The sequence below is a fragment of the Manacus vitellinus genome, unplaced genomic scaffold, assembly GCF_001715985.3.
Source record: "Manacus vitellinus isolate BGI_N305 unplaced genomic scaffold, ASM171598v3 scaffold_76_pilon, whole genome shotgun sequence".
Lineage (NCBI taxonomy): Eukaryota > Metazoa > Chordata > Aves > Passeriformes > Pipridae > Manacus > Manacus vitellinus.
Window position 1 is genome coordinate 2,325,087 of NW_021940796.1, and position 25,525 is coordinate 2,350,611.

At 44.6% G+C, this 25,525-nt stretch overlaps 1 protein-coding gene across 1 annotated transcript in view; it reads left to right on the plus strand.

Annotated features, from left to right (window-relative positions):
• The window catches only part of LOC103763698 (BCAS3 microtubule associated cell migration factor), a 162,118-nt gene extending 138,058 nt beyond the window's left edge, over positions 1-24,060 (plus strand). The window contains exon 23 of the mRNA XM_029964627.1: positions 23,948-24,060. Coding sequence (XP_029820487.1) covers positions 23,948-24,060 — 113 coding nt within the window. The remainder of the gene's footprint in view (positions 1-23,947) is intronic.
• The last annotated feature ends 1,465 nt before the right edge of the window (positions 24,061-25,525 follow it).

The window sequence follows — 25,525 nt, forward strand, 5'->3', positions numbered from 1 at the left end:
ACAAAGAGGTTTTGGACACCCAGCAGCCAAATAATGACTTGGTTGCATCATTGGTGGTGTAGGAGAACGTTGACAAAGAAGTTGTCTGATTTCTTTTTTTACATCAACCTTTTCCTGCTTGGAGGAGATCATAGAATAGAATCTTTGTTTGTTTCTTGCCTGGGACCAAAGCAGAAGTTAGAGTGGGAAGGATTTTAATGAATGGTATTATTTAATGAACAAAATTAAATTTGTAGGAGAAAAAGATCCTGAGGAATTTTCTTCCCCCCTCTTTGATTGTGTGTGGGGTGGGGGGCACCTTAATGTTGTCATCTGAAACCTGGCTGTGCTTCTTAGGGATGCACATAATTTTTTAATGAAGCTTGTTTATTACTGTTGTATGAAACTCTGACAACACTAAGCTCTCTTCTGGTTACTTCAATCAATGCCCACTTAAAATCAGCTTGTAATTTAGTACTTCCCTTTCTTTTGTGTGCGACTGGCTGGTCATGGACAGATAACTCTGTGCCTGCAGAGGGTTTAATGAACAGGAGGATTGACTTGGGTTCTGTGGGGGAGGGAATTGGCCTCTCCTCCCTCCCTCCCTGCTGCCTGCGAAGGCCCTTTCATTGTTCATCCCCACACCTGGGAGACAGGGACCACGGGACAAATCCTTGCTGTCCAGCAGTGCTCCCTTCCCTTGGAATTTAATCAACACTTGTGCTGTCACACCTTAAACCAGCCGAGCTCTTCTCTGTTGTCTGCACAATCAAATATTCATTGCCCAGCCCTGCACACCACAAAGTGCTGCCTGGCAGCAGCTCAGTTATTCAGGTAGTAAAGATGTGGGAATGCAGCTGGCAGATGAAGTCACCGACATTACCAATTCCCAGGCTGTCCTTCCTGCCACAGGCAATCACTGGCAGGCCTGGGCCGGGCCTGCTTTCCCATGCCAGGCTCTGGAAGGGCCCGGGAATGTCACGGATGCTTGAGCTGCTGTGCCTGAGTGGAGCCGGGCAGGGCTGGAGGGTCCTTGTTGCAGAGAGATGAAATCAATAGGGGCTGAGTCCTTGACCTCAACCTGTAATTACCTGGCTGGGATAAAGGTGGGGCAGGGAGAGATTGCACTCAGTATAATGCTGAGCTTTGAAGCCCAGGGAGAGGTTTGGCCCTTGGTCTGTTCCTCACAGCAATTGAGAGGTTTTAATAATGGGCAGAGAACAAGCTGCTCTTAGAGGGCATCACCTGTTCAGCAACACAAAAATGTACCCAGCTCTGCTTGGTTTGGATTTCTGCATCCCCTCAGCTTAAAGTTAAGTGAGTTTAAGCTGTGGTTCTTTCCTGGAATAACTCCTGTGCCAATTCTGTTAATACATCTATTTAAAATGCTTATTATGTTACTGATTTGCATAAGTTTATGCATTATTCCTTGACTAGTGACAGCCTGTGGGATATGTCAGGTATCTGTTTCCTCAGTGCAATAGCACACACTCACATGTGCTCCTGCTCTCCATCCTGCTCATCTGCCTTGCTAAGCATGTGTGTGCATGAGCTGCATAATGCAAAATTCTGGTACTTAGAATGTTTTCAACTTGATTTATTTCATCTAATTTGAGAAAATGTTATCTGATGATTTTTGAAGAGAGCCTTAAGACAGAAGTGACTTCAACAGGCTCCAGGATGCCAAGGCAGTGTACATGATTACATCCAGAAACAGCTATGCCCTATAGACTGGGGAGAGATGTGAGGAGAAATTAAAATGACCTGACACTACTGACTGGGCACTTGCTGCTGGATCATTGCCTGGGCTGGGAAAAGACTCAGCTGCAGGGAGACATGGAGTAGCATTAATGTCTTGAAACACCAGTGGGTGTTTTCTCCAGGCAGGAGAAGTACAGTGGAGAGAGGACAAGCACGGGAGCAGTGACTGAAAGGCAGCAGAATCGTTATATACTGATTTAATTTCCCTCTCTGGGATGGTTGTGGGTGGTTTAGTCGGTTCTGGAGGTGGGAACTCACTCTGCACAGCACAAGGTAGTGATGGGGGGACTGTTATTCCTCATCCAGTTTGCCTTTGGGGCAGCTGAGGAGGCTCCCAGTAACTGAAGCAGTTCATCCCTTTGAAGGTGGTTGTGCTCCAACACACAAGTGTGTATCAACTTAATTGCACGTTGCACTATTTTTTTAACTTCACTGATGGAAGTGAAAATCAAAAATCAACGATTTCTAGACATTGCTGCCTTGAGTTGAGTTTCATTTTAAGCAATTTAAGTTCCTCAAGGTGCTTAATCTTAACCCCAAGCCTGGTCACCTCCTTCATGTGGCCAATAATGTGATTTTTGGCCCAGCAGTTCCCGTGTTCTCGATGAAAGCCGAGCTGTGACCTGATCAGCATCACAACCAAACACAGGGGAATGAGGTTTTTCTTCCCCTTACCCGAAGATAAGTTGCAGTGGGGCCTCCAGGGGCCACACTAATGGTCACTGGCCCAGTCCTGCTGCTCCCAGACAGTTGTTCTCGTGTCACACAACCCGCTGGGCGCGTGTTCCGCGGGCCATTAATGCAGCCACTGCAGTGTCTCCTCACTCAAGTGCTGGGAACTGACTGCCAGTTGGGGAAGCCACCTTCAGCTCACATAATGGTTTGTCAGCTGAAAAACAGCAGCAGGTCCAGCACAGAAGTGCCTTGGGTTTATTTATGGGGGGGGGGGAAAAAAATCTTAATATCCTGGGTGTTTTGCACATCACTAGTTCAAACTCACTCCTAATATGATATTGTCTTATATGCCCCTAATTATCTGTCATTAGCAGTTGTTAATGTTGTGTGTAGGTAGCTTTAAAGCTCTGGATAAGTGGAAAGTGTTGATTCTAATCATATCTGACACCACAATCTTCCGTGGAGCAACACATGAGCTGAGATTCCCGATGGGCTCCTGTAGGATACAATATTTATTATAGCTTGAGATCTAAGAGCTCCCAGCTACTGTTAAACTTACAAGAGATCCAGAAACCTCAGTGTCTGTACTTGTGTTTTTAGAGATTGCACAGAAATAACACACCGTGTGGTATTTGTTCATTGACATTTCTGCTCTTTTCCTGCAGTGCTTAAAGGAAGCATTTTGCAAATCTTTATATTTTTATAAGCCTGTAATAGATTCTAAGCTCATCTATTAATCTGGACTGCTTGAAGTGGCTTTAAAACAGTATTCTTTGTGCATGTTAAAAGGGGGGTATTTGGACATCCATCTGCAAGTGAATTTTAGAGTTGCTGTTGTTTCAGGGCAAGCTTTCATTTATAAGCAGTTTTCCCAGTTTAGAATAAAGAAATTCTTACTGAGTGATTTCACTAAATTAGGCTTTATATTTTGAAGTATTTTTGAAGTATTTGCTCAACATTTTGCTAAGCAATGTCTGCTAGTTCCTTAGTGAACACTAATTTTTTTAGTATTTCCTCATACTACAGATAATATATTCTTTTGTGGGTAATACTTTGTTCTTTAATAATTAAATGTTTGACAGTTAATATTTCCAGAGCCACAAAAACTTGTTGCTTTATAAACCACCACAGGTTTAATATCTGATTTTTTTAATTTATCTGGCCCAATCCACTACTCGTGGTAGAAAGACTTTACCTGGATCTTTACTGACACAGCTTTAAACAAGAGCATCACTCCTCACACATGGGGTTTTTTTTACTGTAATATCAGCAAATGTACCTATTTTCACTGTTGTTAATCCAAAATGAGTGGGTTTTAGCAATTGCCCATCGGGGTGTGATAAGGATGAGTGAGCACAGGTGTGAGTTTAGGTGTATGACACACAAAACTGAGCTCTTTGGATTGATAGATCCAATGCCTGACTGATCTGTTTGAAGGTGGAGTTTGATGCTCGGAGGGTGTCACAATCACAGCCTCCTCACCCCAGCTTCTTGCTGAAATAAGGATGTTCTCTGCTGGAAGTAAATATTTATATCCAAGTTGAAATATGGCCTGCTGGTACTTACTTGTGTATATATTTTATTGCCTCGGTGACGTAAGGGGCAAAGAAACACATGGAAAATATTTTGTTTTCCTTAATTATCCACTGCTGTGGAATACCCATTGGCTTGGAGTCGTGGCTCCTCCCCTGCCTTGGACTCCATCCCTGGCATCATCCCAGCCAGTTTTTAATAGTGCTTTATCTGCTGCTTGCACTGCTTTTAACTTTCACTTTTTATTGCAACCCGAGCTAAATTGGGTGCTGGTTACAACCCCAGCTCCGGGTGCAGAGCTCCAAAGAGCCAGAGCTGGTGCCAGCAAGTGTTTGCTGTGGAGAGCGGCCGGAATGTGGGATGAGCCGGGAAGGGGAATGTGGGGTGAGAGGAGCCCCTGTCTGGCACCAGCCTCCTCCTCAGCCAGCTCTCATGTGCAATAGGTCCTGGCAGTGCCTCCAGCTGGGGGGCTCTGACTCCTGAGCACCTCTGGGGACATCCCACCCAGGAATCACCTCCTTCCAAAAGGAACGCGGAGTCTTGGAATGCGGAGCACGGGAAGCTGGTTATTCCATGTGCATAAACCTGCTGGTGCTGCTCCCCTTGGGAAGGTGAAAACAAGCAGGTCACAGTGGGTAAATGACAGAGAACAGGTTTGGGATTATCAACATCATTAGCAGGGATCTCTCCAGGTGAGAGGTGCTCTGGGTGCACTGAGGCCTGTGCCGTGCAGGGAACGGACCTGTAAGATGGAGCAGGATCAGGGAAAAGCAAAAGGTGGTGCTACAACTAACATATGTCTTTTTCTGGAGTTTGGCCACAGCTTTAAGGCCCCAAGTGGATTCCTGGGGCCTTCGTCTCCTATCCCAAACCCGACACGAAAGCCTTTCCAAATCTGTTTTATAAGCTGGGTGACTGTAATAGTCCTATCAAAAACCCCGTGTCCCCAGGTCAGGTGGGGTGCAGGCCCCCTCCTCTCCTGAAATCCCGGGCTTGCCAAGTCTTTCTTCCCCGATATTTCCCTCCAGCAACAGCGGGCAACCATTTGTGCCTCGTGTGTGCCGTGTGGGAGAGCCCGCGGGGGCTCCGGCACAGCTGCTCTCCCTGGAGCTCACATCTGCTTGCAGGAGCAGGCATTTGTCCCAGGCACAGCTGGCCCTGGCTCTGCCCGACCCACCTGGATTGCTGGAGAGCTCATGGAATTCGTGAGGCTTTGGCACCGGGGCCGGAGCTCGCTGGGGAGCCCCGGGTTGGGTTGGAGTGTTTGGGTTTGGTGTCTTCCCTTCGTGTTGCGTTTCCTCTGCTCCAGGTTGTGGTGATGTTGATGGGAGAAAAGTGGCTCAAAAACTGGGATCTCTATAATTTGTGGCCTTTTTTAGGGCACTACAAATAGCCCTGACTGTGCCCCTCTACTAAGATAGTACCTGCCTAATTTTGCCTTGATAGGAAAAAGCAGGAGAAGCCACTGTTGCAGTCAGAACCTTGCAATTCCCATTCACTGCATTCCCATTAATTGGAAAAGTAGCTTTTGAGACTTTCACCTCTCTTATTTACAGCAGGAATGCTGAGCAAACCACTGTGTGTTCTGCTGTTTGCTCATCACTTAAAATGCATTTTAAAAGCTGACATAATGTCCTCAAAACTTAACTTGTGATTGAATGTCAGATGTAGTAAATGGCCGTGGAACATCTGCAGAGTTTTTGTGTTGCTGGTCGATTTTTTTTTTCTTTAAGAATCAGAAAGTTGCCATGAAAGAATTTGGAAAAGAAAAGGAATACTCCGGTGTTAGTCTTTTGCTTTGGGTGTTCCTATTTAAGCTCGAAAAAACCACCCAAAATAAACCCAAAGCAGCACACAGTATGCAGTGAAACACTTACAGGGACAAGACATTTTACCACTGAAGTTCGATAAAAAATTCACTGTATCATAAGTGAATCATTTCCCCCTTGATTTGTGTCCAAAATATGAGGAGAAACCTTGCAGCTGCATGTTGCATTTTACAAAAGAACATATGCATGCATTTAAATCATTTACATTTCATCTTTGCTCTCTCTTATTTTTAACCCATCTTATGGTGAGTGACAGCATGTTTGGAAAAGCGAGGCTGAAAGCAAAGTTTAAACTTTGATGCCCAGTAAGCTGAACTGCAAGCAGGGCTTCACCATTTCATTATTTTATTTCAAAGTTTTGGCTCGTGCCTTTTCCTTTCTCTCCAGTGAAACGTGTGACTGAAACTTTGGGAATCTGGCTGGCAATAAAAAAAATTAAGTTCTGCTGCAGTTGGTCTGTGCTGGTCCTGCAGATCCATCCTTGGGAGGGTGCACAGCCACGTGCTTTAAGATGCTCTGGCTCAGTGAGGCCATTAATTAATTAATTGGTGATCATTAGGGGGTATCAAATATTCCTTGTGCTATAAAACTGGTTTTGCTGGGGGTGAGGAGGGGAAGGTGGAGGGGCACCAACTCTGCCTGGTGTACTCCCCTGACATGACTGTTCTTCAGTGTCAAACTGACCACTTTTAACTCACCTGCTTTTATAGCAGGGGTTCCACAAAGAATTTGGATTGTGGGTGTGATGTTTTGTTCAGTGCCATCAGCAGGGCAGTGCTCCCCCTCGACTCTGTGTGAACAAATAAAATTCAGCTTTATTGGCCTAGTTATGGCCTTTTAATAACCCTTCAGTGGCACATTGTGCAAGCCGTGAAGTGCTAACGTGTGCTCTGCCACGATGGAACGTGACAGGAGGACACGAATCCGTCCGAGGGGTGGCAGGTGAGGGGGTACAGGAGCCCACCCCCCCTTTTCCAGGGCAAACTGGGCTCCCAAGAGTGGCAGAAGAGCAGCAGAGGTACCCAAATGATGCTGGGGAGAAGAGTTTGTCACCTTCCCCTCATCCCTGACTGTCTGTAAATGTAGATTTGACTCAGTGAGATTCAGAGCTCAAAATACACAGTGACTTTATCCCTGAGAGCTTGCAGAAATTTTTCCGACCATCCAGACTTTCTAAGAGCTAAACCCAGTGTTCTTCATTTATTTTGCTAGTAAAGACTGACTCATAATTGAGGATATCACGTGGAGGACCTGTTACTTATTTGTCTATCCATCCTTCCATGTTTAAAACCAAGTCGAGAACCTAATGAGGTTACAAAAATATTGCTGATCCTGAAGCAAATACAGTTGGAGAACATATGCTTTGGTTTTACATTTCTGCCTCTAAAAGGTGACATGTCCCGTGTTTGTCATTTAATTTAACATTCTATATATTTTTAAACGGCTGTATGATTTGAAGTCTCCAGATGCCCTGCTTTGTGCTAAACGAGGCTGACAGTTCAGTGATGTGGAAGGCCATTATCTCACCTTTGTGCTTCTAAACTGTAGCCACTTGCCTTTGCCTGCTCAGAATGCATTTGCTGCCTTGCAGCCCAGGAATTTTTAACACCTATTGAAAGCATTAATTAGCTGTGCCATGCTGATGAGCACTCGAGGTGAAAAGCAGGAACTGATGCTGCCCTTCCAGTTTGTGTTTCTCCCCTTGCTTGTGCCGGGGGTGCAGTAGGTGACTGATGAACTCCGGTGGCAGAGGCTGACTGGGGTGCTCTGTGCTCTCAAATTTCCCAATTAACAACTGGCAGTCAGTCATTTGGTGCTGAGGTGATGTGTGTAGTGTGTCAGTGGGAAGGGAGTGGAAGGTGATCCTGTACCAGTGGCAGCTTGCTGAGATGTTCTTTGGATGATCCCTGTAACCCAGAATCCTGGAATGCTTTGAGTTGAAGGGACCTTAAAGCCCATCCAGCTCCACCCTCTGCCATAGGCAGGGACACCTTCCACTAGCCCAGGTTGCTCCAGCCTGGCCTTGGACACTTCCAGGGATGGGGCAGCCACAGCTTCTCTGGGAATTCTATTCCAGCACCTCACCACCCTCACATGGAAGAATTCCTTCCTAATATCCAATCTAAACCTGCTCTGGCAGTGTGAAGCCGTTTCCCCTTTTCCTGTCACTCCAAGCCCTTGTCTCTCTCCATCTTTCTTATCAACTCCTTTCAGTTCATATGGAATTCCAAACCACACCATGGGAAAGACCACTGGATTTTTATACACTCAGTAGAAGCATTTCCCTAAACGCTGTGGTCGCTCACATTGACTAATGAATCCTAAAGGAATATGATTTGATTGAAAAAATTGATTTAAAGATAAAGCAGTAGCATTGCAGAGGTTTATCTTGAGGTCGATTTGCTCAGAAATGTTACTCCCGTTTTCCAGCAGATTTGGTGATATTGTATGTTCTCTCCTGATGTTTAGTCACCAGTGGAAGGGATTTGTGTGTTTCCACAGTCTTTGTTAACATAAAACCACCAACACAATGTCTTAGCAGCCAAGAATGCGAGCTCGAAAAACAAAGTTCCATCCCGATGTTTGTGGACTGATATAACCCCGTTCCCGTAAACTGAAATCCCTTTAAGAATGTAGAAGTTCCATATGGTTTGTCCTTTCGAAGGGGAAATTGGTTCCATTTCTGCAGATTATCGTGGTGTCCTTTCAGAGGACAAGGAGTCCCTGGAGAAATCCAACCCCCACATTCCCCAGGCACACTGGAGCTGCTCCCGAGCTGGTCTGGCCCCTGATGATGCCATGGAGGTGCTTCTGTCCACGTCCCATCCCTCTGTGTGCCTGGAACATGAGGCCATGTGTTGATAAACAGCTTTAAATGACTCTATCCATAAACCAATAAACCAAAATTCAGGCTTTTGTATCCCATTACCGCCGTCCTGAGTCAGCAGGTCTCTCAGACAATCATTTTTCTCCAAACTTGGAAAACGGATAATCATTACTTGGACTGTTAAAGTTCAGTAATACAAGAATAAGTCATAAATATGTCACTTGTATCTTAAAAGCTAACCAGCTAGAAACTCTCCCTCCTGTCTGATCAGGCCTCCAGTGCCTTTGATCACCATTTTCTCCTCTTTCCCAGCACCACGGCGAACTTCTTTAGTTTTCCACGTTTTCCTCTGCCCCTGTGACAGTGTTCTGCTGCAGATTACAGCTGTGCTCAGGCACCATAAGGTTTATATGATTAGTCAGCATTTGGTTTCCATATATAGCAAAAAGTACGTCTGGAGAAAATATTCTTGTACATATTTCCAGGCAATAGGATCAAAGCCCTCTGTAGGTTCTCAGTTTTAATTTATCTCTTCTTGCTTGCTGTCTGAGGAACATCAAACAGAGCCCGTGGTCGCGGGAGGGAAGGGAGGGAGCCCTTTGCTGCTGAGCTTTGGGAGCACCCTTCATCCCAGCCAGCTCCAAATCCTGCCCTTTCTTCCCTCCCCGTTGCCCAGCTGTGAACTTTGGGGTTTGTGCCCTCGTGTTTCTGCCCAGGTGTGCCTCCTTTTCTTGAATTTTTGTCTCCTTGATCCCCAGTTCTCCCCAGGTCTCTGTCAGTCCCAGTTGCAGCTGCTGGACATGTCTCCCTCCTTTGCCACAGTGTTTTCTGTAGTTCTTGATCCCTGTGTTGACTCCTCTTCTGCCATAATGTGCACAGTTCATCCTCTTCCAACTAAGGAATGCTTGTTCCCATCTCATCTTTGGGGTTTTTGGGTAAATTCCTCCAACTTCTCTTTGTACTCTTAATATCTCTCAGTATTTGCCCAGAGAAGCTGTGGCTGCCCCATCCCTGGGAGTGTCCAAGGCCAGGTTGGATGTGACTTGGAGCAACCTGGGCTAGTGGAAGGTGTCCCTGCCCATGGCAGGGGTGGAACTGGATGGTTTTTGAGATGCCTTCCCACTCAAACCAATCTGTCATTCAGTGATTTGCTTCTCCGCAAGAAGGCCTTTTTTCTGGTGTCAGCTCCCCAAACTGAAGCTCTGCTATCTCCCAAAAGTATGCAAACTAACAGCACTTCCATTTGTGTCCCTGTGAGGAATCCCCTGTGCAGGTGGATATTATTGGATTAGGTGCTGTATTTGCGTCATCTCAGTTAGATTTTTTTATTTTTTTTTTTGGAGCTTTCATTAGATTCTTACAGCAACAATTTGTAAACTTTGATGTGTGGAGACAGCCAGAGGTGACTGTCATTAAGTGGGTAAGCAGGACACTTTAATCACACAAATCCTAGAACATTTTCATAGGAGGAAGGTTTCTGAAGTTTTCTGAGCTATTAGTAAGTGTAGCAAGCCCAGAGATCCGAGACCTTTTTTACATCACACTTTTAGAAAGGCCTTTTTTTTCCTCCCGATAGAAGACCTGCATTAAAAAAAAAATAATATATAATTAACTTGATTTCAGTCATCTACTCAACATTTCTGAGGCGCTCGCCAAACGATCCCAGGTGTGGGATTGCAGCAGGTAATTTCCTGCGCGGAATTTGTGCGGATGATTTTCTGTGTCGGGAGATGATATCGGCTCACCTGGCCCCCTGAGCCACAGAGAAATCCTTTGTTTATTCATTTAGTAGGCAGATTAACCCTAATGAATATGGGCTTCCTGGAAACAGATACAGGGGACAATGGCGGGGTGAGGAGCGGGGGAGAAACGGGGGCAAATTCCCTTTTCTTTCTTCACTTGGAAATAATGGTGGCTTTCAGGGGGCAGGGGGTTGTAAAACCCGAAAGGAACGTGAAATATGTCGGCCAGAAATTCTTGATTTTCGAAGAAAATCTTTTGTTTCGTGGTTCAAAGAGGGACTGGGGCTTCCTTACTGTGTCAGGTACAATTGTGCCCTGTTGAACCTGTTGGAATGTTTTGTCCTGTCAAGAAGTAGCATAAAGTGGACATCTGAGATGTTGCACTGAATAGCACTTAAATCCTAAAACTGGAGGACCTCAGTGTGTGTTTTACGTGGTTAGTCCAGTGTTTTGTGGAATAGGGGGGTGCTTTTTAATAATTATTTCACTGAATTAAAGGTTCATAATATAATCTGCCTTTGAAATAGTTCATACATTGTCCTAGACAACCACACAAAAACACGAGAGTCTTGATGGCTTAAATAATTTTGTTCCATTTCTTTTTATTTCATGGGAATAAAGCTGTGGAAAGGTGTGTTAAGGAGTGTGTGGGATTTCTGTTGCCTGAGTAGCTGTGCTGGACAGGGAGGCAGTGTCCACACAAGGTTAGGCTGCACATCTGACTTGATTTTCATTCTTGGGGTGGCACAGAAAAGCTTCCAGAAGCATTTCAAACAGCCCAATTCCTTGTGTTCCTGTTGTGTGATGTCTGCAAGTGTTCTGCAGGAGGCTCATGAAAGGCTGCACCATTACATTGATTTAAATAAACGAGGAGTAATTTCTCAGCTGTTGTTGACGTGACATTGGACTATTGTTCGTAACACAATGTGGGAATCTGCCTGGAAAAGTAGTGGAGGTGAATCCCAAAGCCCTGAGAAACAAAGGGAAAAGAGGGTCACTGACTTCAGGGACATAAATCAGGCTGGCCGTGGTGTTACAGGCAGGTTCACTGCAGTATCACTCAGCCTGTGTTTGAACAGCATGAATAAATTAACTTATTCGAGCTCAAAGAGGGAATAATGTCACGGTGAATTAAGATGTGTGTATGTTAGTCATTATGTATTTTTTAATGCATACACACGTTTGATGGTATTTGAAATTAGGAGAAAGCAGTCTGCTAGCTGAGATCTCTGCTGTGAGCTACCAGTCAAAGTGCAGACATGAGTACAATGAATGATTTTGCTGCATTTGAGAGAGGAACAATTTCTTGCATTTTTATGTGACTGGTACTCGAGATACATTATTCCCAAGGCATGGATGTGTAGACACAGATGTGAAAATCTCTTAACTTCCAACCAAACTTTTCCAGATCTTATCACTATAATTTATCCTCTACTCTCTGTGGACTAGAAAAATGTCTTCTTACACATAACTTTATACATTGGAGGGAAAGGAAAGTTCTGTTCTACCACATGGTGAGTGTTGAAGATCGGATACTGTTGGCTTTGACACGCTGACTTTTGTAGTTGCCTGTAAAAACTCTAGAGTTTCAGAAGGGAAGTGAAAAAACAGAATCCAACTTTTCCACAAAGAAGAAAAGTTTCCATTGTCCCTCAGTCCCATCACTGCAAGTACAAGTGGGCAGGAGCAGATGATTTTCTGGAGGTGAACATCTCTGCGTGGGTATTGTGTGTGTGCGTGCATCGGGCAGCAGTAAATCACAAAGGAATATGTTTGCTTTGTATGGAGATTGTTTTATCCTTCTTAAAGCTACTATTTATATAACCTTTAACCAAACAGAGAGTAGCCAAAGTATTTCTGAGAGTGAGAACTGCTTTTCTGACCGGGGTGGGCAACAGCTCCGTCCCCTCCCCTCGTGCCAGGCGGGAACTCACCACGTTGACACGTGGACAATTTGCCAGAGATTATTTTTTCCCCCTCCTTTGCACGTGAAAGCTCCAAACAGATCCGTGTCACATTAGGTGTCATTAAAATAGAGCTTGCGATAACTAAATAATAAATTTAGTGGTACCTAATTACTTTGAGGAGATGTTGACACAGTTGCCCGAGATGACTGTCGCGGGGAGCCTTTGGAAGGAGCAGGGACTGTCTGTGCTAGAGGGAGGGTTTTTTTCCCCTTTTAGTGGAAACCAAAGGACAACAGTCATTATACGATTCTGTACTTTAAGTATTTTCATAATCCAACATAAATTGGCCCACCCAAGGATTATGTCTGTCTTATAAGGATGTGTTTATACAGTCATTGGGTGAAAGATTGCAGAAGTTGAACCGCTAGTTTTGAAAGTCGAGCCAGACCAGGAAAAATCAGGATACAATTTGGCACTTATGGAGACTAAATGATTTCCTTTTTAGCTGCTGATTTCTACTGGGAAATGTATCCTTGGACTGAAAATTGCATCCGGAAAAATGTTTATGTAGTGTTTTTCAAATGACTGATTATTCCTCTAACCTTTAACACGCACTGTGTGTGATTTTCTTCCTTATTAACTCTTTCACAACCAAAGGAATGATTTCCTTCACTGTAAATAAAATTAAGTATGTATTTCAATTCATGCAATATTTTAATGCTGTAACAACACAGCAAAAGACAAGCTGGGGATTTTGTTGAGTCAGTAACCCAGGGAAATCCAGCTCATCTTGAGTCAGATTCTCCTGGAAGAGGAATATCCTGCTTGGACAGTGAGGCAGGCAGAGCACATGAACTTTTTATCCTGATTACTGCAGAGAAGGAGAACAAAAATGTTCCTAACATACCATTAGATGCAGTTTTCTGCCAGCCAGGGGAGATTTCCCCAAGGCATGTGGCTGAGGTAGAGGGACCGTGCTGCCAACTACTGGCTATTACTTGCTGCTGAATATAGTGAATTATTTCATTGTGGGCTCGGGGTTTGTCTGCAGGGGAATTGATTAGTGCAGCTAGAACAGGACCAGGAGTTTTAGAGAGATCCACAGATGCTCTGTCTGGAGCTAAAATGTTCTCAGTGGTGATGTTCTCACGTAAAGACATACCATAATTCACTGTAATCACATCATCAGTATCCTGGTGTAGAACGGCCACACCGGGTGTCTTTCCTTGCATCCAGAATGTTCTGAATGCAGGGTGGGAGTTGGGTTTCAGAGCAGCAGCCTGACCTTGCTCCCCTTGTCTGAGGCACCCGTGTAAACACAGCAGGGTGGGACTGAGCCACGTCTTTAAAAGGCATCTCAAGTGATCCTGCATGGAGTGGATCCCACGCTGACAAATGGGGCTGGAACCAGAGCTCCCATTTTGGCACAGCTGTCTGTAAATTATGGTTGGTGTTTTCCTGTGTAGAAACACACCGAAATTTAAGATGAATCCATTGGGTTTCTGTAAAATGTATCACCCAGCCCATCACAAGGCTGTAAAAATCGCTTGAGTGGAAAAGGTGACAGAAGAAAAGCACAGCAAGGACAGTCTGATGATTCCAATTAATGCTGATGGTCTGGTCCTGAAGGACAGATCTGTGTCCTGTGAGGGGAAGCAGAGTTGGAAAGAAATGGAATTCCAGCCCTGCCAGTCCTGATGGACTCATGCAAAGACGTCCAGTGCTCCACAGCTCCCCGGGGCCCCGCAGCGTTCGTGCTCCACGGGGGGATCTGTGTGTCCTTCTGGCATCAACTGGGGATTAGCTGCTGAAAAACAAAGGCTGGGATTCCTTGTGGCAGCAGCGTGGGTCATTCTTGGCGTGGTGGGATGAGGGGAAGTGCCTGGCAGCTGCTGCTCTCTTTCATCTCTTCTCCCAACTCTTTTTGATCGTTTTCTGCTGCGAAGTTTTGGGTTTGTGTTTATAAGTGAAGAGAGGATGCAGCCCTGCTTACCTCAGATAGCTTTTTCCCAGGAGCAGCAATTCCCAGGCAGTGATTCCCAGGCAGTCTCGTGCATTTGAGGCCGTAATGGGTTTAGGAAATTTGTAGAATGTTCACAGTCAAATGGCTTTTAACCACCTATGGATGGAGTGAAATTTGGCAGATGACAGAGGAACCTCACGTTTTATTTCTGAAGTCTAAATGGCTTGTCAGCCGTGCAGAGCCCCTTGAATTTATGAGATCTGAATGTTGGGGTTTGGATTTGTTTTTTTTGTTTGTTTGTTTTTTTTTCACGTGGAACCCAGCAGAGTCTCTGATGGAAACTGTTGACCCTTCTTTGTGCTGTTCCTTTACTGTCTCGTCAAACATCTGGAAAACAGCATGTTTGCAGTCATTTCACAACATAATTTTGCATTTACATCATGTGTTATCTGGTAAAAGTTCTCTTGTTTTTCTCAAGGGGGGGGGATTAAAAAAAAAAGGAGGGGGCAGAGAGAAATCAGCAAGTCGAAGGCTGCCGCGAGGTCAAGTGGTGACGGTGGGCGCTGCCTGCACCGAACATGTGTCGAGCTCCGAAAAGCTGAGGCAGTTCCCAAAAATTTGGTAACCATTAGAGTACTTCCTAAGTCAGTTCCGGATGTCAGGCCCGGGCTGGAGGGGGAAGGGGCAGGGATTGAGCCTGGCAGCCGAGGAGGCCGAGGTGCACATCACGCAAGGCCCAGCGAGACAGGAAAGGGCTGTTTGGGGAGAGGATCAGGAGCTCAGCAGAGGAGCTGTGAACTCTCCCCGCGACCCGGGGCAGGGAGCGCCGCCCCAGCCACCTGAGGGCTCGGGGATAAGAAAGGAAATTAAAGGATCATTTAAGTGGAGTGGGACCAGACAACTTAAATGACGATTTTCATCTCGGGGAAGGGAACGCTGGAGCATATTGAATTCTTTGAAGTAGCGGAGCGCGGCTGATGGAGGGAATATTTTTGTTACATTCCACGCTCTGGTTTAGCAGCTCCTCCAATATAACCCATCTCTAACCCTCCTAAGCCACCTATTTGTAGCACTCAAAAGTGCTGTGGACTTCAGAGCAGAGTTTAGACTAAAGCTATAGTCTAAAGCTATAGACTTCAGAGCAGAGTTTATCAGCTGAACACTCTGATCTGAAATTAGCTACCTAGATAACTTCTAAAATTCAAATGAGTATTAATCAGTAGGCATGATTAGCAGATTATTTACTTGTATTTTGATTCCATAATATTTTGATTCCATAAATATTTTTATGTTGCTCACGGTAACCCCTGTAATTGTAATAAACCTGAGTGTGAGCCTCAGACTCTCCAGAAGTTCACGATGAGTTCATAGCAAAGGTTGTCTCTTCTTGCTTCCCCTCCCTTCAGGATCAAACCTTTGGGCAGAAGCTGCTCCATCCCAGTGCTGCTCTCTGCTGCTTTGGGAGTAGTTTGGCAGAGGTCAGGCACGAGGTCCTGCCACTCCAGGTCCTGAGGAAGCTTCTTAATACCCTGACAGAGACCCTCTGCTAATGGGGCACTTGCAAAGAGGCAAAATCTGCTGCTGCTAAAGCACAGGACCTTCATCCTGTCTTAAATTAAGTCAGTGCTAAACCCAGAATCCAAAACTAGTGGTGTCTGAGTCTCAGAAGCTGACTTGACTATGGCTGTGCCTCCCACCAGGGAAATACCAGTGAAGCACATGCTAGACCTCAAAATTTGGGCTGTGTAGAAGCATTTTCACGTGCCTTCCTTTGCCTCCCAGCTCGAACTGAATCCATTCTGCAGTTTATATGGTCCAAAGCTTCAAGGAAAAGGAAGCAGGCAACAGTAAATAGCTCTGGTTTGTTGGTTTAGGATGGTAAAAGGTTTTTCTACAGTAATGCTGAATTTCAGTGCTGGAATCACCTTGCTGAGGGATGTGATTCCTGGGACCTTCCTGAGCTTTGGAAGTAGCAACAGTGGAAGATTCTTCCTTTCCTGTGATCTTTCCATGTATGGCCATAATCACTTTATCTCCCTGGGCCAGGTTTCCAGGTACCATAGAGAGGAGTCTTAACAGGGGGGGAAAAAACCCTGTGGCTGGCTGCAATTATGGTTTTGGAAAAGCTTGCTCTGGGATTTTTGTTTAACAGCTGTTGGATGGGAGGATGCTTAGGTTGCTAATTTGGGTGCCAGCGCTCCGTAGGGTTATTTCAGTGGTACTGGCTCCCACTGTGGGGAAAGGCAGGAGGGCCTGGGTGTGCATTCAGCTTTTTTCTGTGATGTGTTTGGCAAGAACTGGTGCAGACTTGGGAATTTGGACAGTTTTAAGGAATAATAACAACTACAGAAGCATTAATTGTTTCTGCAGTTGAAGGATCAGGCAGTAGTTTTAAAGGGATCACATGGAGGGAATTGGGTCTGAGCACAGACAACCTGTGCAGATATTTTCCTTTTAAGATGATATCTGTTTGGTTGTGTTTATAAATAACCTTTGAAAACAGGAGAAATGGACAAAATACTTTCTTCCTCCACTGCAGTGATACAGGAGGTGTCTTGGGAATGTGTTATCTTCTATCCATTTCCCTTTCCTCCTCCTCTCCAGTTTCATTGTACGCTGATTTTTTTTTCCCCTCTACAAATTGCAGGACAGCAGCACGAGGTGTCCATTACCAAGTTTGTTTCCCTGAATGCTTTCTAGCAGGAGGCACAAGTGCAATACACTGAATTAGTGGAACCAAGCTCAAGGGTGAGAGCACAGCCCCTCTTTATCAATAAAGTCCCTTTATCCAGCGAGAACAATCCGCGTGCGAGAGGCTTTTAAATAATATCTGCGAGTGCGAGTCCTGCTGAGCCTGGAAGGTAGAGATGGTTCACTGGGTTGTTATTTTGATGTAGGCCGTTCTTCCTCGAGGCCACCGAGCCTTCAGGTTCCTCCAAGCCTTTAGTGGTCTGCACTCCTCTGTTATTCTTTCCCTGAGAGTGCTGATTAGTGACTTGCGGTGTGGATGCTGATTTATCGCAGCCGAGAGCTGCCCCTTGGGGGCTGAGCAGAAACACTCACGAAGGAGCCCTGATTAAAAAGAGTGGTAATGAAGACAAATGTTTCGGAGGGAGTCAAGAGCAAACCAGGCCTTGGCATTCCCACTGCTCCTCTGAGCTTTTGGAGAGGAGGTAACGGTGGCCAAAGGAAATATTTCCCCCTTGTTGTTTATTTCTCATGGCACTGGAAAAATTTTTCTTTTCCTCCTGGGTGTTCTAACTCTCACTTGTTAACTGCTTTTCATGCAGGGTTGCAATTAACCCTTGGCAGATACTTACCATGTTCCCTTTATATTCACTCTATACATAAAGAAGTTTTTATGTTTTGACCTGTTAACCATTTTAAGATTCTTTAAACTTGACAGTTTCATCTAATTTCTCACGTCATTAAATCGTACTTTATTTTCCAACAGTCCATTCACAGGAGGTTTGGTGTTTGTTTGATATCTTTAATCATCTTTTTTTCCTCACTGCCCTTTTTAATAAGGAAAAAAAGAAGGACAAAAAGTAATGCTCACAACCAGGTTTTAAATCACAGAGAGGTTAGAAAGTTCCTATCTAGTGTTGGACGTGTAACCAGAGACAGATCTCAAAAGCACGTTGGTAGGGTCTGGATGGTCTGACACTTGTATTAACTAAGAATTCAAAACACAGATAAATGGAATGGTTTCACCCTGTTGTAGTTTGGAGTTGGTTTTTTTTTTTCATTCTATGGGTTTTTCATTTTTAAAGATCACCTCTTCCAGATGTTAGAGAGGACAGTCCCAGCACAGCCCCCCTGGATACTCCACTGCTGCCAGCACAGCGTGGCCTCTTCATCCCTTCTTTCTGTGCTTAATTATCCAAGGCAACAGGCAAAACTGAAAGGAAAGTGCTGTTGGGAAACTGTGCTGTGATCCTGTGTCCCAGAGGGGGAAATCTGATGCCCAGCCCAGAGATGGGCACACTGGTGAATGTGGGCACTGCTCCTGTGCCATCCTGGCAGTCCCTGTTCACCTCCTTTGGGAATGGAGAGCTGGACACTTCCTGAGCAGTGAGAATTTCTGGATGGCCCTTTGCATTCAGTGAGAATTTCAGGGTGTTTTCCAAATGTTAATTAACTTTCTCATGAGATTTTTAGCTCATGCTTTGCTTTAGAACAACATTCTGACCTATCATGCAGGAAGGTTCTTCTTCCTAAAATAGTGTGATAAAGAAACAGTTCATCCCAGAGAAAAGCAGGGAGCAGGGTTTTCTCTGATTGACTGGCCTCGTTCATGATGCACCCAAAAGGTCAAAGACTGTTTTGAGAAAGTATTTTAAAGGATGGGTCTGTGTTTTCTCTCTGTCTGGGAAGCTACTTACAACTTCCATAGTAGTTCTTGCAGCATTAAATAAACTCCCTGTACATCTAAGGCAGCTATTTAATCAGTCTTACACTGATTCTAATTCTAATACTTCCCAAGTATTAGAATTATAAACATTGTCCAGCATTAGGTTTGAAAAAGAAAACAAAAAATTGAGGTTCCTTAATATCATTTTGTCAAAGTGAATTATTTTGTGTGGTAGTGCCATAGAATAAAGCAGCATTGGGGACCCTGCACTTCATGATGGGTGAAAGGTTGTGATTTGGTGGCAGGTTTTTAAACTTCTCTTTAAACTTTTTTAATCACTCAACTACTTTGAAAATCCAGGTGAACTGGCTGAGGAGTCTCAAAGGCTTGTGAAATTTTAGAAGTGGCTTTTGGAAGTTACTTTTTTTGAAGGCACCGCTTGGGTTTTAGTCCCATGCGAGCTACTCTACGTTTACTCCACAATTGCCCAGGATTCAGGAAAGGCTGATTACTTGTTTCTAAGTGAAAAGTCATGTGAGTTTTGGTTTTTTTTGATGTGAGAAATGGAGTGTACAGGGGAGCTCCATCTCGTTAGTAACAGTGCCTGGGCCATTAAGAGATCACAGCAACTGGTGGAAGCTCGGTGGCACCAGCCTTTGTCTCTGAGCCACTGCACTGGTCCGAATTTTGGAAATTTTTAGGCTTAAATCTGATTAACTTGTGGGTGTTGGAGAGCTAGTTTGAGGCTGGCATTGCTGCACTAGTCAGCTTGCATCACCATCAGCTGCCCACTAATTATCAGGAAATTTATAGCTGCATTAGGTAAATGTCACTTCACTGCAGTGGCCTGGAATAAGAGCGTTTTCTGCTCTGAATTAGCACCATGGGCACGTCTCAGTGAGGGGCTACCCAAGCAAGAGAAGGGCTTGATTTATGCACAGACATATCAGGGTTTTAAGAAAGGGTAGCTGAGAGATGTTGTGTTGCTTTTTTGAACCGTGACATCTCCCCCGCCGTAAATGTGTGTTTGTTTATTCATTAGGGAGGAATCACATGGAGAGTGTTTAAAGAGAATTTGCTAATTCCAGAGTGGGGCTGCATTCAGCACCGTGAGGTTCTGGATGTGCACGAGCTTGAGAGGGATAATCCAGAGCTGAAGGGTCTCACAGCCCTAAAGGGCTCAAGAGAAAAGGAACCTGAACATTAAAAATACATATATATACATAAAAAAACCCCACCTTCATTCTTAATGCACTGGAAATAAGGTCCCCAACTCTTCCCAAAAGACCAGTGTAGAATTCATGGTGCTTCAGAACGATGCCAGAGCATCTGAAGAGTTGCCACTATGAATTCTTCATAAATACCAGGGTGAATGATGGCTGCTCTTCTGTGAGGGACATCTCAGCAGTTCCAACACACTGGAAAAAGAGAAGGCCACTTAAGAAATGCTGGCTAAATTCTAGAAAAACTTACCCTCTACATCTCTTTTAAGGAACTGAATAGCTTCAGTGGTCCCCTTGCATTTTTCTACCATCAAATCAAATCATCCATTTCTGGTGTAAATTTTTCAGGTAACTTCCAAAGTGTTGATTTTTTAGAAACCTCTATAAAGAGAATCTTTGAACTTTCCTTTTCAGTGTTGTTTGCTTGCCCACTTTATAATAAATAACATGCAAGTGGAGAGAAGAGCCTGGATTTATGGTTATTTCATATTGATTTGAGATGTCCTCCCAAAACACTTCTTTAGCTCTGTCTCACAAATCATGGAATCATTGCATGTTTCCTGTTGGGTTTAGTCACCCTCCCAAAACACTTCCTTAGTGATGTGTCCTTTCACAAATCTTAGAATCACAGAATTGTTAAGGTTGGAAGAGACCTTTAGAACGACCAAGTCCAACCCAGGGGCACCACCACCTTCACCACTAAACCGTGTCCTCCAGTGCCACATCCACACAGTTTTTGAACAATTCCATGGATGGTGACTCCAGCACTTCCCTGGTTCTAATGCTTCACAGCCCTTTCCATGAAAAAAAAATAATTCTGAATGTCTAATCTAAATCTTCCCTGGCTGTAAAGCAAAAAATAAAAAAAACCAAAAACAAAACCCACAAAAATTGGAGGCAAAGCATCACTTCTTTCTGTTCTGTGCCCCAGTGCACCTTCTGGATTTCTGGATGTTCATGGATGCAGGAAAGGCACCCACCACCCACTGCTGTGCCACAGGAGAGTCACTGGAGTTAATTAGGGAGCAGAAGAGGTTTAAAGAAAGTCGCTGTCCAGTATTAAGCACTTTGGCTTCTCTTCTGTTTTCACTCTTTGCTGCTTTTATGGTTCAAAGTGCTGCAGATCAGACAAAGCCTTTGGATGCTGCATTCAGGAGGCCTTTCTTCTGCGTCAGTAACACGAGCACTGGCACAGCCCAACCAACCACTTACTTCAAAAGGCTCTTTTTATTAGATAAGAGCAGATACTTACACACCAGCGTCAGAGGAATATCATTTTTACAAAAGACCATTCTGCCTGCAGCTCTGTTTCAAGGTTGTATTGAAGTTGCTTCTCTTTGTTCTTCCTAAGATGCAAACAGCCCCCCACCCTCCCCTTCTGCCAGACCTCCCAGTTCCAGCATGTGAGGGAAGGGTTGAAATTCTGGAAGTAAATTCAGCCCTAAACAGGTTTAGTGCAGGCATTAAACCTGTCCTGGGAGAGAGGACTTCATCTCTTCCACCTGCACAGTTCGGTGTCGAGTTCTTCCCAGCACATCCAGCAGGGAAACAGGGATTGCTTTGGGGTTTATGGATCGTGTGTCTCGGTGTTTAATCACCCTGTCTGATGGGAGGGATGATTATTTTACCTGGGAATTTTGAATTTGGCTCAGGTGGAGCAAGATGAAGCCATAAAAGCAGACCTCAGTCAGCTGGGCTGTGAGCAGGTTTGTTAATGTACCAAACACTGTTCTGGTGCTCCATGAATCCAACTCTGACTTGCTTGGGGTGGTTTGCTCCAAAAAGCAGCTGGGGGGGGAAACTCTGTTCTCCCCTGCAAGGCTGCATTTAACTCCTTATACCTGACAACTTAGTTTTCATAATGGAGTTTTCTTTGATTTACCATTGTACCAGTCAGATGTTAAGGGTTGTAAGAATTAAATATGAATCTGCTGTTTCTCTGCTCATTAGTGCCTGACTAATCAAAGTTTAACCTGAGTACCATGTCCAAAAGAAGTTGTTTGGTTTTTTTTTTCCTGACTGGAGAAGTGCTTGGTTCATGACAGAGTTGAAATGCCATTGTTGTAAATGGGTATCTTCAGTCCTATCTATCCCAGAATACTTGGGAGTTTTTGCTCAAGGTGTTATTTCACCATTTAAACCCAGTGTTTGAAAGGGCCTTGAAGCCTTTACATGAGAAGGGAAAAGAGCAGAAATAAATCCTACAATGGTCTGGATTGGAAGGGACTTTAAAGCCCATCCAGTGCCACCCCCTGCCATGGGAAGGGCCACCTTCCACCATCCCGGGTTGCTCCAAGCCCTGTCCAACCTGCCCTGTACAGTAAATACATTATTTATTATTTAGTAGATAAACTGCCCTTACCTGTTCAGTAAATAGGAACCATTCAGGTAATTTGTGCCCAGCAAAGTCTAAATTGCTTCTCTGAATGCTGATAGGTCTCCCCTACAACTTGGCAAAAGGAATTGTGCAAATCCTACAGCCTTTGCAATAGGCTGATCAGTCCCTTCAGCATCAGCTGATGTTTTAGGGCCTTACCTTGGCCATTAGCAGTATAGGTTGTGAGAAGATAAGTTTTTAATCTCTCCCTCACGTTTTATAGTGTATTTGGGATTTGTGGTGATATTAAGCTTTGGGGGAAAATGGTCAGCAAAGCAGATTCATTGACAAAATTTACCATTCCCGGGCACCAGTGATGACCTGTGCAAGGATGACTTTTCCCTCATGGTTCTCCCTCCCTGGAGCTCTGACCTTGGCCCATCTGAGAGCTGCATTCAGATTCTTTTCCAACAGAGACCATTCCCTGCTCCAGAAGTTAAAACATTCCTGAGATGGCAAATGGCTTGGAAGGTTTGCTTCCAAAGATGCCCAATTACTGCGAGTATTTATAGCCCTCGTGGTAAATGCCTGTCTCCAGGGAAACAGGGAAGTGCTGGGAGAGGGAGATGTGGCTCCTGTGTGGATATGGGAAGGGACCAAGCCTTGGAGCCCCTTCATCCTGGAGTTCTGGGGGCTAGTAAATATTTTGTGAGCTGGGCAGGTTGCTTTTCTGGAGTGCAGGAGTGTGTTGCACAGGGCCCTGTGACAGTGCAGGGTTTCTCATCTGCAATAGTAAATTAATAAACAGCCAGACTGTTCTGGCATCAAACTTTTATACTTGTGCTTTTCTATAAGAAATGACCTTATATAATTAGGTACATTACAGTCATATGAATTTATAATAAATATATAGATACGACGGGGCACTGGATACTGCACGATGTGAAATCTTTGTTCTAATTTGGGAGGGTTCTGACAAACACTGGCTGGGTAAAAGACACGTTTTCCTCTAAATTTAACCTTATTGATCATTTTGCAAATATGTTATTGCTTTGATGCAAATAGAATTCCAGAATGGATGAACTAACTCCTCATGCACCACAAGCACAGTTTGGATGGTGGTGATTTATTGCTGCCTTTTACCATGTTTCCTGCAGAGCTGCTCGGAATTAAACATGGTGCTTTAAAAAGACTTCGTACAGTGATCCCAGAACATACATAATTTTGAGCAACTTTACTGACAATTGCTTTTTTATGGGCCTTGATGGAAGCAAATGACAATCTTCACGTTCCCTGGAGGAGCGTCTGTCTTTGCAGACAGAGACACTGTCGTGGTTTTATTCAGGATCTAAGCACAGCCTCCCAATTTGGGACTAGTCAGGAAGGTTGAGGTGTGGAGCAAGGATGTGGCACCTGTCCCTTGGGAGGGCTGGTGACATTGGAGTCTGTCTTAGGCCATTTGGGTTGGATTTGATGGGATCCTCAGGACTTACCCGGGGTGCTGCTGAGTGGAGCCCCCAGTATCCTTCCTCCCCCTGCCAGCTCTTAAATCCTCATTAACCAGTTGCCAACATGAAAGCAAGACACTTGTGTTTGGACAAAGTTTTGGGTGCTGTTGAGCGAGTCAGCAAGGAGGGAACCAACCCTTCCCCAAGTGTCCCAGCCTCCCTTGTTTCTCAGGCTGGTGCTGGAGCAGTTCCTGCTCCACACGACAGCTCCTTGAATGCAAATAATGAATGTTAATCCAGCCTCATTGTTCCAGGGTCAAACACCAAGAAAAAAGAGCTCAGTCAGGGTGACAGTGTGGTAAATCGTGTTTGTTTGCTTTGTGCATTAGGTTGGGCTCTGCCTCTCTTTTTCCAGCCATGGTTTCAGCGTGTGCTTTTCATTCCCTGCTCGAGTGTGTCGGGAGCAGCATTCCAGCTGGGTTCACTCTTCCTCCCGAGGTGAGGACTTTTGTCCTCTATTTGTTGTTATGCAATATTGTGCTGCTTTCGGTGATGAAGAGGGGGGGGCAAAAAAATTGTCTGCCAATAGGACTGTGATATTTGGATGATTTATCTCATTCCTCTTCTGAGTAACCTAACTTTGACATTATTCGTGAACTCCGAGCCTTGCTTGCGTTGTTCTTGCTAGTAGAAAACATAGCAAGGATGTAGTGGGTAATTGAACCCAGATGCACTGAAGGCTGCTCAGCCAGACTGTTATTTTAGCCTACACTAGTAGGTTTTTAATACGAGTTTGACCTTACTTTGAAACATTCTCAAAATACCATACTTTAATATCAATTTATACCCTCCCGCTTCAAGACGGGGCAGAGTCGTTCGCAAAAGTAATGAAACACTTTCTACCTGTTAATGCAGGAGATACAGAGGGAGTTTGGGAGCTAATTTATGTATCTGAGGGACAAGCTTTACATGCTGCCTGTCTAATTGGAGCCTTATCGTGTGCCTGGGGTTGGGATCATGACCATCAGGGAAAGCGGATCCCTCTGCTTTCCCGGTGCCACCTGGGTGTGCCTGCTCCCTGGGCGCTGGGCAGGCAGGTTTTAGGTGCTCACTGATAGGAAGATTTGCCCACAGTCCATGTCAGAGAGTTTAATAGCCACGGTACAAGTTCATCTGAATTATTTTGAACGGGAGGGAAAGGTTTGGTGCCCGCGTTGCGCGAGGTTAAGCTGCGTTAAACGGCTTAGAAATGCATTCCTGATTTTAAAAAAAGGGAAAAAAAGAAACAAAAACAACCAACCAAACCAACCCAGAACGTTTCTCTGCCAGAATGGTAGTTGGATTTTGACATACATGTAATGTACTTTCCATATCCACGCTGTTTTCCTAAAGGAGGAGCTGCTAATGGCAGGACGGAGCAGAGCCGTGTTTCCCTCCTCAATACAGGCTTTGTCAGGAACAACCCAGCACAAAAAACCTGATGTATAATTAAATTTCCTGTGAAGATAGCATACCTTTTTCTGCTTAAACAGAACTGGGGTCCATTCATTATTGCTCCTCTCAGGTGGAACTGAGGTTGCTGCCTTTCTAACGTGTCCAAATAGTTATTCTTTAATAAAGAATAATAAAGGAATTAAAGTTTTGTGGTTGTACATCAACAGCTTGAAGTAAAGTAACACCGAAACAAGATTTTGTGGTAGATGTGGAAGTTAAATACTTAACTTGATTAATTTTTTTCAATTTCACTCTAATTTGGGGTTAATTCTTGTAACTGCTCATGGTGAAACAGAGAAGGGATATTTAAGGGCTATTGAAAGCGAGTGGGTTGGAGTTATTTTAAATTATTCTCGAGGTATTGCTGTGCCCCCTCGGTGTCATTCAGCTGACGTGGTGCTGCCTTTCCTTCCCAGCCCTGGTCCAGTGCTTGGTGTAAAAACCAAAGCTTTAATTGGAGCGATGGTGGCAAA